Source organism: Papaver somniferum, chromosome 4, assembly GCF_003573695.1.
Source record: "Papaver somniferum cultivar HN1 chromosome 4, ASM357369v1, whole genome shotgun sequence".
In the NCBI taxonomy this organism is placed as follows: Eukaryota; Viridiplantae; Streptophyta; class Magnoliopsida; order Ranunculales; family Papaveraceae; genus Papaver; species Papaver somniferum.
In genome coordinates this window covers 8,976,981-8,989,737 of record NC_039361.1, presented here as the reverse complement: position 1 = coordinate 8,989,737, position 12,757 = coordinate 8,976,981, and the positions used below count along the sequence as shown (strand labels likewise).

Genomic DNA, 12,757 nt, shown 5'->3' with positions numbered 1-12,757 from the left:
TCCACACCTGCTGTAGTGTTATCCCTATGTCTTGATTGTGCTTCTACTGAACTTTCACCATGATAACGCCATGTTGTATACGCCAAACAAATACCATATTTGAGTAAATGTAATGATATCTCACTAAGTGAAACTGAACCTTTACCATTCATACAATTTCGACAAGGACAGGAAAATAAAATCCTTCCACCACCATTATTCTTGGCAAACTGTATAAATGACCTCACACCTTGTACATATTCACGAGACTTACGGTCACACTTCATCTATTTCTTGTTCTCATCAGATGACATATTACCCTTCAAAATAGACTTTACAGGATCAAACCAAGTACTTAGTCCTAGTGGTGGGTTTGCCGAAGCCCTCATGTTAACGAAAGAAACATCCTCTCAACGAGGAGAGGATATATGAGCTACAAGTAGCTTTTGCTAAATACCACTAGGACTCATGCTCACGGAAAATCAATCAACATCAAACATTACAAAGACAACAGACTTCATACATATAACATACAAGTTTTGTAACATTGTCTCAATTCAAAATTCAAGTATAAGACCAGTTTCTACATATGGACAAAAACAAACGATTATGTTCAAATAATGTAAATAGTCCTAGTGATAGGGTTGTCGAAGCCCTGACAGAATAACCCAGCAGAAATCTAAACTTATACAAGAGAGAATAAGCTACAAATAACTCAAAAATCACCACTACAACTATATCAAACTGTACATACCTATTTATTGACATTTCAGTACTTTTCATTGGAAAAATTAGGTCATATCGAGAACCATTCAACTACTATATCACCAATGTAACTTCAACAAATCAATTCACTTCAACAAATCAAAAAACTAAACATGCTAGTTCATAGAAACAACCAGAATAACTTCACATGCTAGTTTACATAAAACACCCTGATCTTTACATACTAAAGAAGAAATCAATTCATATTAACTAAAACCCTAAAACTAAAATTAAACAAACCAATTCATACTAATTGAAACCCTAAAAACAAAAGTAAAAAAATCAATTCATACTAATTCAAATTAAAAAAATCAATTCTTATGCCTTCAACTTCAGCTCTTTGGAGTTTTTCAAAGTTCTTCATTCTTTCAAAACCTAACTTGAAATCAGAAAATCAGAATAGATCAGTTAGTATATATCCTTCAAATCCTAAAACTTGATTTAACAGATGATAAAACAAATACCCTCAAAGTTCTTTAGCTCTTCCACAAATAAAACCCTAAAATGAAGAAAAAGAAATCGAATTAGATTTATCAGATAAAAAACACCCTGCAACGAAATCAGAAAAAGAATAGTTTATCAGATGGAAAAGACCCTAAAATTATCAGATGGAAAAACCCTAAAATTAAAAATCCCAATGGGAAAAATCAGGAATGAAAGACTTACGATTGAAATAACATATCGAGAAAGTTGTAATACTCTAATGTCTAATCTCTTTGATAAACTTCTGATATCTTCTAAGAAGATCGGTACTGATATCTTCTGCAGAGGCTATGAAACGAGAACAAAAGAGAGAAAGAGAAACTGAACTGAAAAAAAGAAATGGGTTTACTCGATCACTTATCTTCACCAGCTTATCTCTTCAGGGGATGAATAATCCTCTAGCATTAGTGAACTTGGGTGGAAAAAGGGGGCACACGACTTAATGGCACACGCGCAATAATATCTGTTATCGGCTCTAGTGTCACCAAGCGTGTGACTGGCACACGTAAAAAATTAGCCTGTTACGATTCGTAACAGCGACGCCCTGTTACGAATCAGGAAAAAAATTTGTAACGGCTCTGCCCTGTTATGTCTGGGTTGTAATGGCCATTTGTAACATGAAATTTTGTAACTGCTGCTGGGTCGTTACAAGATTTAGTTGCAATTCGGGAAAAATGGTGTAGTGCTTGATGTGTTATTTACTTTACTTCTAGATTATAATTGTTTTGTAGAATTCAAATTGTAACGGCTACTCCCTGGATTTCCAACTTTAAAAATCAATAAGGCCTTTACTAGAAATCCAAACGCTGGAAGGTATTGTATAAGTTTAATTCTGATTGACTATGTAGGTTGTTGCAGGGGAGATAAAGGAATGACAATCCCACAAGAAGACACGAGAGAGATAGCAAAGAGCATCCCTCAACAAAACTTTCAATGGGCAACTGGAATGGGAAGCAAAATGGAACTAGAATCTGACTCCTACCAAACAATTCAAATTCTCAAAGGGATACAAGCTGAGAAGATTGGCCAAAGATTTCAAAGAAGGAAATTGGAAAAGAAGATGTTTGAAGTCTCAGCCTGGAGCACCACAACCAGTACACAAGAAATTTTATGGATTTAAATTTGGCTATCATTAGTAGTATTTTAGATGTTAGCTACTCCTGGTATGGAAGAAAACTCCTAGACTCAATGCCAAGTATAACAGGAATTTCTGATGCAATATGGAGTCCCATGAGAGTCCATGATCTTAACACAAGTCCCAATACAACTGATCAAATATTGGGCAGTATCGTGTAGTTATTTTGGATTAGTAGTACTTTAGATGGTAGTTCTTTTTCCAAATTTTGGTGGATAATCATAATTATTTTGGGAAGAAGCAACTGAACTAGGATCAGACCATCAAAGCTAGATGATTCAGGTAGACAATATTGAAAAATCAGACTGATAGATTAAAATATAAATTTGTAATTATCAAGGAGTAGGTAAAAAATTCTAAAGAAAATCATAGACTGACTAGGAAAATTACTAGTATGACCTTAAAGCAATTAAATTCAAAAACTGTTCCAAATGCAGCGTATCAAATTATAAGCCGCTAAATGCCTACTAATATATATGCCACATGGTTAAATGCGTGTAGAAATATATGATGGAACTTAAGAAACTTGCCGTGTATCGAGTTTTTCAAAGACTGAGACTCAAATTTTAATGGGTTATGGGAATAGGTGAGGCAATTAATGGGTTGTGATGACAAATATAAAGGAAACAAACCAGAAGATAAAATGGTTTAAAAAAATTTAAGGTCAACAAGCTTCTAAGAATTATAAAATTAGATTAAGATTAACAATGACGTGTGATCATACTAGGGTACAAAAAGATGCAGTGATGTCATCCACAAGGGTAATAAGATGCAGTGAAGGACAATCGCATCGGATTCAATATTATTACTGTTCCAATTGCTATTTTGAAGCTTTTTTACATCCACTACAGGCTAAGATTTTGGCATATTGCAACCTTAGTGAAGAGGATAAGAAAAAGTTGAATGATGGAACTAAAGCTAGAATTCGTGCTAAGCTGGAGAAAGGTGTTCTTATAGATGTGCCAATTTTCCGAGATAAAATGCCTCCTGGGATGGATTACCCTTATGTTCAGATGAAGAAAACTAAGTATATGCGTAAGAGATGAAAATGACATTATGAAGAATCGAAGATCAGCGATTAGATGGAAAAAAATGCAATAGAGGATGGTGTAACATGTGTTTTCATTCTGTTTGTTTTCTTATTTCTGGTTATGTTAATGCACGAATGTTTTTCTTTTAAATGTTTTCCTTATGTTTTTAAAAGACTAATACTTATTCCTAAGTGGGTATGAATTGATGTTGTTATGTTTAAGGTAGTTTTTATTTCTGTATGCATATGAAGTGTTGAACCTTTCTAGTATATATTGTATTCTTGATCCTGTTGGTTTTTAAAATTCTTGTTCTAAGTCGAAGATTGATGAAATTTAGAGATGGATATAAAACACTTTCCAAGGATGTTAGAGAACATAGAGTAGAGACACTCATACAAATCTATTAGACAAACAGAATCCGGCGAAAGAACATGATATTAAGAGATAGAGCACTCAGAAACTAAGCAAATATGAACCTTGGATTACCACTAGATAGAGACAGATCATTGAAATTTTCACTTGGAAGTGGTATATGAACCTAATAACACTAATAGAATGGTAGGAGTCAAACTATTAAAAATTCCATTCAGAATTGGATCTACTTAGAGCCGCACTTTAGAAATTCATGGAGACTTAGTTATCCATAGAGATTTTCTAACAAATAAGAAAGGCTTCGTAAGAATCCTTTAGGGTTAAAAAAGAGTGACCGACAATCATCAGAGAGATGTGGCATGCGTAAGGTTAATAATGCAATGAAGAAATATTTATATCAAAAGCGAAATTAGGTTGTTTTAAATCAAAAGCTACCTACTGAGACAATGAGAAAAACTATCGATAGAGTGTATTAGGGGTAAAAAATAAAGATTGAAGTAGAACATGATTAAAACTGATTGACACAGAAACAGAACAGAGAAAATCGAAAAAAAGACTCGCAAAAGAAAACTGAATTTGAAGGAAACTATCTCAATTTTGCTCAAATTTTTAACCCGACTTGATCACTACTCCTATTCTCGCTATCCCCTCATCTAGCTAGGAAATCAACATGTGAGAGATTGCTCGGAAAACATGGTTCGAGAATCATCTAAGAATGTTTTTGGGAAACAGAAGAGAAAGAGAAAAAGTCGTTTAATGAATATTTCTAATGTACAATGACTCAGAATGTAGAACACGGGTTTAAATTTTGGGTCAACGTTTAAATTTTAGGCCATAAGGGAGATCCAAAGCACCCATCACTCTTTGGGCTCCAAAGCAAGTTTTGGATCACAAAAATTTATTTAATGTCATAAGTATTAGAGGTGAACATGGTCTGAGTTGGCCGGTTTTAGACTCATCTGCATTCGTTACAATATAGGACGGATTTTAAATTTGTCATTCGCATCCAACTGAATTACATCTTTGAATGAGCCGATCGATGAAAGGATCGAATATGCATGATAAAACTAGTATTTTTTTAATATTATATAATACAAAAACTCACAAAAATGGCTTGAATTTCATAAATAACAAATGACATGGACAACGCTCAATCTATAGATACAACAATTCATAATCACAATAATTAACACAACAACTCATTAATACAAAGTGCAAAACTAAGTTATACCTATTTTCTCTCGCTTTTCAATTTCAAGCCCTAAAAATTGAATGGAATAAATTCTAAAGAGATAAATGTATAACGATCATATGTAATTACATACTAGCCTCATATTTTTCCAGAATTCGATATATATACCCTTCATATAACGGGTGTAGGTGTCTGGTGTCCAACAAATTTTCAAGAAAGCACCCAAATCCAATCCCAAATCTATCGGATCCCACAAATTATTCTCCCATCCATCCGCTAAAGTATGAATCGGATATTCACCTGTAAAAAGAACGGATGAATCGGACGGGATCCCAAGTGCTCACATGGTAGATTTTTGGGTCTGTCAAACAAGCAAAATTTGAGTTACTGTAGCAAATTTTGTGTTTTGTGCTACACTGCGGATTTCGTGTCACAAAATAATTTTTTAATAACACAAATTTCAGGTTAAAAACAATAATTGGTGTCATTGTGGCAAATTAGGCTTGCTCCTGCGCCTAATTTTAGTCATTTTAACATTTTCTTGTCATAAAATGATCTTCCAACCCAGCTTGTGACATGGTGGAAAAGTTTTTTGCCCACCCGTTCCAACTAACCTGATTGCGCAGCGTTCCCCAAAGTAAGGGTATGGGCATGGTATGGTGTCCCAAAATTTAAATTGGAGAATACGGAGCCTCTTTATGATATGACCCAATTATCAAGGTGATCAAACAAGATCCACATTTTGCTTGCCGGTGGTGATGGCGGTAAAACCGGTTGCATCGATTCCTTGAGTGTCTCTTTAAGACGAAAAGAAATAAATCTGCTCTTATAACACTTTCGATTTGGTAGTTAGATACAGATAGAAGTAGGTGTAATAAATGGAACTGGTGCACCTGAGGCAACTACCACTATCACAGACAACATGACCTAAACCAAGGTCAACTAATCTTGGGTCATATATGCTGCTCCAGCAACTTTACCTGGTATGTGGCAAAGCTTACCGCCGTATCCTATATTAGTAAAATAGCCGGAACGATATCAGCGATTTGAATTCGAAACTCGTAAGTACTGAATTATTAAATAGATGTCTGAAATTTATGAGCATCCAATTTTTAAAGGGACTTTCTACCGTTGAATGCTTTCAACAGTGGATTTAGAGTGTGTTTGTTTTTTTTGCTAATTTGGGATCAGGATTTGACTCGGTCTCTGGCTGGGCCCGTTTTTTATTTTGAGTCAGATCTGACTCGCGATCTGAGTCAGACACAACCTCAATTTGAATCAGGTAATAAAATACGCCTGACTTATTAGAACAAGCCATTGACTCATATTTTTGAATCAGATGAGTGAGATCTCACACAAAAAACAAACATACAATATTGAGTCAAATCCTGAGGAGTCGTATTCATGAATCAGGAGAAAACAAACACACTCTTAAATTCTTAACGACCGGCGTTCATTGACAGCTAATATTAAAAGAAACACTTTCAACGGCTGAATTCCACCAAACCTTTTTTGCTCTTCTTTTTTTCTTCTGCATAAACATTTAATCGTGCCCCAGACTTCCAACTGATTTGCTAAACTTTTGATTTCGAATATATTCCCTTGACAATCACTCATTAGTTGACTAATAGGTGACACCCAGAAAAATAATCCCAATATTTTTATTTGTATTATTAGGCCGAAAGGAAAACCAAACACAAAAATAAAAAAGGAAACACGTCACATGGTCATTAATTAGAAACTGCCCCCACTATACACGGAAGTGTGGGACCCACAGACTTTTTTTCTCCATTTCTCTTCTTCTCCTTCTTCTTCTTCTTGCAACTTTCTTATCTCGGCAGCCTCTTTCTTTCTCTTTCTCTGAATCATCATAATATTAATTTTTTTCCCTCTTCACCTTTCAAATTTTGGTTTCTTCATCATCACATCTCCTGGTTTCTGATCTGGGTTTTTTTTATCTATCATTTCTATCTGTAAGTTTTCCATTTGATTTTCTTAATTAATTTGTTATTCTGTATCCTGTTAATTACAGGTAATTTAATTGAAGCATCTGAATTAAGATATTGAGATTAAAATTTATTGATATTAATCATTGAAACTGTATCTTTATTTATGTATAATCAATCATAGACAATGATTGATGATTCTAATTTAATCAGCTTAATCAATAAGCTTCAGGCTTTAGCATATTCAACAGAGGATTCATTTTGATATTAAAGTTTAAAACTTTATTAGATTTTCAACAACAATATGTGTTTTGCGCTTGTGGGTTTAGATTGAATTCAGGGTTCGTACTTTGACTAACCCATACCGAATTATGCTTGTTTTAGGTTGTTTTCTCGGTAGTTCTTGAGCTCAATTTGTGGTGGATAGGAGAAGACAACGAAGGGGAGTAGCAAATCAGCTCTCTTGAATCATTTTTACATTCGTGTTTATCATCTTTTGATGGGTTGGATGGAAACATAGAGCTTGAGCATATCAGAAGTGAAAAAAAAGTCAATGGAAAGTTCTACCACAGCAGCTGTACCGAGTGTTTCTAATGGTTCCACTATGACACCGGATTTGAGTATAGAGAATAAAGAGAATTCTGAAGCTGTTGTTAAGGAAATTGTAATTAGTCCTTCCGAAGTTTCAATCGCTCCGATATCTGTTTCATCTGACACATTAGATGGACAAGTTAAAGACACACTTCAGGAATTTCATGGCGGGTCAATTGCCGTGAAGGATGCTTTGGTAAATGAAGCAACAGCATCAGAGGGGGATGCTCCAGGCGCTCCTACGTCTTGTTTATCTGAAACATTAGATGAGCCGTCAAAGGATGTAGTTAACCAATCGAATGGTGTGAGCATTGATGATGTTTTTGTAAATGATGTAACACCTTCTTCTAATGCCTCCAGTGAAGTAACAATATCTGCATTGGATGTTAATAAGATTTTACAATCCGACGAGCTTAAAATGCATCAGACGGTGGTGCCAAATAATACAGCACACAAGTCCAATGTTCCGGGCTCAAAAGCAAAACCAACTGCATTGCACAAGGCACTGGTGGATACTGCAGCGCCGTTTGAATCTGTTAAGGAAGCAGTATCCATGTTCGGAGGAATTGTGGACTGGAAAGCACATAAAGTTCAGAGTTTGGAGGTATGTATTGTGCAATATGTTTGCTTCTAGTAGTCTAACTTCTACAATTGCATTCAAAGCTTTTTATGTGTTGTGATATGGATATGTCATAACTATTTTAGCATGAGAATAGAATTGTTTTGTTTCTTTCTTTCTCCTTTTCTAGTTTCCGCATTCACTATTCATGTGAAAATGATGCGCTGAAGTTATGATGGGTTCCTTTTGTTTGTCATTCCAGTTTATATCGTTATATTGGAAAACGTTGTCCCTTTAATCTGTAGGACTTGATGGTTCTTATGTTGTGAAGATATCGGTTCTAGGCTTCTAACACGAACCTTTCCTTTCCATCAAGTTTGTTAATTAAGCAAATTCTTTTGCAATTTAACATGCATAACTAACAAAGAGCTTTGTAAAATTTGTTGACTACTTCTCTAGATCAATTATGATTTCTTGGTTGATTTCAATGTGCTGAAATTTATATATGGCTTGGCTCAGAGGCGCAAAATTCTTGAACAAGAACTTGGGAAGGCGCAAGAGGATATTCCTGAGTACAAAAAGCAGTCAAAGATTGCTGAAGACGCAAAGACCGAAGTACTGAATGAGCTTGATAGCACGAAGAGGCTTGTAGAAGAATTAAAGCTGAAACTAGAAAGTGTTCAAATTGAAGAACAACAGGCAAAACAAGACTCTGAACTCGCTTTGCTAAGAGTTGAAGAGTTGGAGCAGGGGGTTGGCGATGAAGCTAGTGTTGCTGCCAAGGCGCAACTTGAAGTTGCCAAGGCAAGGCACGCTTCTGCAGTTAAAGAGTTGATATCCGTGAAAGATGAGTCTGAAAAGTTGCGGTCAGAGTATGCTTCTCTAGTTGCGGAAAAGGACATAGCAGTTAAGAGATCAGAGGAAGCTGTTTCTGCTTCCAGGGAAGTTGAGAAGACTGTAGAGGAACTGACATTACAGCTAATCACAACAAAGGATTCCTTGGAATCTGCGCATGTTGCACATCTCGAGGCAGAGGAACAAAGAATCGGAGCGGCTATGGCCAGAGAACAGGATTCTCTCAATTGGGATAAGGAACTGAAAGAGAAAGAAGAGGATCTAAAGAGGCTAAATCAGCAGCTTTTATCAGCAGATGATCTCAAAACAAAGATGAAGTCTGCAACGACATTGCTGCTCAATTTGCAAACAGAATTAGCAGCATACATGCAAGCAAAATTGAACCAAGAAAACGGTGAAGTAGACGAGACCTCGAAAGATGAGCTAGAGGAGTCTAAGAGTAACACACATACAGGTTTACAAGCAACAATTTCTTCTGCAAAGAAGGAGCTTGAAGAAGTAAAGCTTAATATCGAAAAAGCAACAATCGAAGTAAATCTCTTAAAGGTTGCTGCAGTGTCGCTTAAATCAGAGCTTGAAAAAGAAAACTCAGCACTTTCAGCTATGAAACAGAGGGAGGGAATGGCATCCGTAGTAGTTGCATCTCTGGAAGCCGAACTAAACAGGAACAGGTCAGAAATAGCCATAATTCAGATGAGGGAGAAAGAAGCTCGAGACCAAATGATCGAGCTGCCAAAGAAATTACATCAAGCAGCTCATGAAGCTGATGAAGCCAAGTCACTAGCTAAATTGGCTCAAGAAGAGCTGTGGAAAGCCAAGGAAGAGACAGAGCTAGCCAAGGCTGGAGTTAGTACCATAAGAAGCAGATTACTTGCCGCTCAAAAGGACATAGAAGCATCTAGGGCGTCAGAGAAGTTAGCCCTAGCAGCAGTGAAAGCCTTAGAGGAGAGTGAATCAGCTGGTTTAACTGGTTCGGACGAGGCATCTGGTGGTGTTACACTTTCACTTGAGGAATATTATGAACTGAGTAAGAAAGCCCATGAGGCCGAGGTGCGGGCTAATATGAAGGTGGAGGAAGCTTTCTCCCAAATAGATTTGGCTAAAGAATCTGAAACAAGAAGCTTAGAGAAGTTGGAGGAAGTGAATAAGGAAATGATTGCAAGGAAAGAAGCATTTACAGTGGCATTGGAGAAAGCAGAGAAGGCCAAGGAAGGGAAACTAGGTATAGAACAAGAGTTGAGGAAGTGGAGATCTGAACATGAATCCCAGCGCAAAAAGGCCAATGATTTAGCGGCTAGTCGGGGAGAAATGCCAAATCTTCCACCTAGAGCTCCAAGGAGGAGCTTCGATGTGATAAAAGACGTTAAAGAAGCAGAAGTCACTCTTCCTGCAAGGTCTCTCTCCAGCTCGAAATTATTTGCACAAGAAGATTTCTCAGAAACCGAGTCTTCTCCAGAAGTAATGTTGAAGAAGAAGAAAAAGAAGAGATCATTCTTTCCACGTCTGTTATTGCTCCTGAGAAAGAAATCAGAAACACCAGTGTCGGCGTAACTCTCACATCCTGATTGTATGTATACATGTTTATTGTTATTGTGTTGTTGTTTCATAAGATGTTTATGTGCTTCGGAGAGAATAATATACTGCTGAAAGCTGATCTGCCGAGAAATATGTGTATTCTGTCCATGTATAGTTTCGATTTGGAGCTAGGTTGTTTGTGTGTATTGTTCATGTATATTTTTGATTCAGAGATAGGTTGTGTGCATTAAATGATCACTCGGAGTAGTATGTATGTTTGAGGTTGTACTATATTATTCGCCGTAAATGAAGATTGATTTTTGTTTATTTAGTTTAACAATGTTATGAGCTCAAATTTTCAGTTTCTCCATTCATGGCAGCTCAACTTTGCCAGAGAGACATTACAGTTTACAGACAGAACACCTAGATATCGTGTTATAGCTACGTGACGGATTATAGTAGCTCTTTCCGGTTAAAAAGAAGAAGAAAACAGGGAAAATGGTTACAACTTGGTAACTTGCAATTCCCTGTAGCTAAACTCCAAGCAGATCATGATGTCAGGGCAAAACGGTTTTTAGCTTAAATCATTGATATCCATATCTTCTTCCCATCCCATGGCACACAGTTTTGAGCACTAAATTTTGTGGACCATTTCTAAGTAGATAGACCCATACCATGGCATGGATAACAATCATATTGTTGTGCAGCATGGTGTATAAAAAGGGTGTCTGTTCAGCTCCAACTTGTTCATATTCATTTCTCAATTTGCAGAGTGAGTGAGAGAGATTGAAAGATATCATCATGGTGGGTTCATTTGTTAGAGGAGCTCAATCCATCAACTGCAAGATCCTCAAGTAAGAATTTCAAAGCCATTACTTCCGGCATTAATTATATTCCGTCTGGTTCTATAATCTTGTTCTTATTTTTTTACAGGGCAGTCCAAAGGAAAAGCTATCACAAAGAGAGTTCTCCTCAGATTGTGATGGGTAAGTCACAAGAAGCTGATGATCATGGAAGTAGGAGTTCTTACCATCTCCATGGAGACGGTGAAGATGCAGCGACTCGGTGGGTTCCAGACAGTCGCACTGGGATCTATTACCCCCAGGGTCATGAGAAGGTGATAGAAGACATACCAGTTGGTGCTGCAAAAAAAATTGATAAAGCTCAATGGTTCTCATACACTGCAAATGCTCAGCTTTCCAACCGCAAATGCTCAATCGATGATGCTTGAGTGATGTAGCTTTGCTCGTAAATTCATATTATTGTATTGATTCAGGATGCAAGAAAAACAAATGCAAAGCCTAGAAATGAAACTATGAAAATCATAAACATCAAGAAAATTTGAATAATGTTCCAAAGACCGATTGTAAACCCAATTTGCTTGTTTTCAAACAGTTTCAACTAAACATCCATGGACCGAGGTTCGGTCAAGAATTTATCTTCGAAATAGTTTCAGGTATGTCTTGATTTTAAAAATGGTGACAAGTACTCCAGATACTTCACAAAGAGGACAAACAAAAAAGAAACTGGTCTTGCGCAACATAATTCTTAGTTTGGCTGTTCATGGCTGCACAACTTTGTCAGAGATGCCATACATGGCCTTCTCATCCCTTCCAGTTTTTCTGCATCTATGAACAGATATGGGACAAGAACATGTAGAGATATGCACAATTTGTAGCTCATGTTTAGATGCCTATGAATGAGTAAAACCAAACACAAAACTAGAATCATATATTTCCAAATTCATAAAAGATGCACAAACCAAAACGCACCAAATCCCAAGGCATTGCACCAAAGTTTAACCAATACATAATAGAATCAGTACATTAATAAATGTCTCTCCCACATTAACCTAAATAAAACTTAGCCAATGATGATCAAAACTACCTTTCGTAAGGAAATGATTGATGTAGTTGTAGGAAATCCTACAACACACCCCTACTATTATGATTATGATTTCTAGATGTAAACTTATTTGATATGAAAATAAAGATAATGGAAATATAAATAGGACACAAGATTTACGTGGTTCGATCAATTTGATCTACATCCACGGGGTTAGGTTTCACTATGATTATTGAATTACATATGGATTACAATTGAGACTCCATTAATGAGTATTTGGAGCTCTAGTTTATTGAAATAAAAAGAAGAAGATAATAATAATACAAATTATGTTTCTCTCTCTACTAATGTGTGCTCCCTAAAGTGTCTATTCTCCCTTTCTCTCTCCTGCCTTTCTCTTTATATAGATATTTATATAGTGGATGACAGCTCACATGCAGTGGAGTACAACTCATGTTCCCCTATTTTCGGACCCCATGTTACGTTCTC

The 12,757-nt window shown here is 36.3% G+C and overlaps 2 protein-coding genes across 2 annotated transcripts; both read left to right on the top strand.

The window, feature by feature from the left end:
- Positions 1-6,774: 6,774 nt before the first annotated feature.
- Positions 6,775-10,754, top strand: LOC113274707 (protein WEAK CHLOROPLAST MOVEMENT UNDER BLUE LIGHT 1-like). Its single transcript, XM_026524095.1, has 3 exons — positions 6,775-6,930; positions 7,288-8,098; positions 8,573-10,754. The coding sequence occupies exons 2-3, from the start codon at positions 7,457-7,459 to the stop codon at positions 10,457-10,459; spliced, it is 2,529 nt and encodes an 842-aa protein (XP_026379880.1). The 5' UTR covers positions 6,775-6,930; positions 7,288-7,456; the 3' UTR covers positions 10,460-10,754.
- A 442-nt stretch (positions 10,755-11,196) lies between these two features.
- On the top strand, positions 11,197-11,722 carry LOC113273503. Its single transcript, XM_026523199.1, has 2 exons — positions 11,197-11,277; positions 11,357-11,722. The coding sequence occupies exons 1-2, from the start codon at positions 11,225-11,227 to the stop codon at positions 11,652-11,654; spliced, it is 351 nt and encodes a 116-aa protein (XP_026378984.1). The 5' UTR covers positions 11,197-11,224; the 3' UTR covers positions 11,655-11,722.
- Positions 11,723-12,757: the final 1,035 nt, after the last annotated feature.

Coding starts and splice junctions, on each gene's coding strand:
- LOC113274707 (XM_026524095.1), top strand. CDS start 7,457: ATGGAAAGTTCTACCACAGCAGCTGTACCGAGTGTTTCTAATGGTTCC. Junction 8,099..8,572: donor ATAAAGTTCAGAGTTTGGAG/GTATGTATTGTG, acceptor GGCTTGGCTCAG/AGGCGCAAAATTCTTGAACA.
- LOC113273503 (XM_026523199.1), top strand. CDS start 11,225: ATGGTGGGTTCATTTGTTAGAGGAGCTCAATCCATCAACTGCAAGATC. Junction 11,278..11,356: donor ATCAACTGCAAGATCCTCAA/GTAAGAATTTCA, acceptor ATTTTTTTACAG/GGCAGTCCAAAGGAAAAGCT.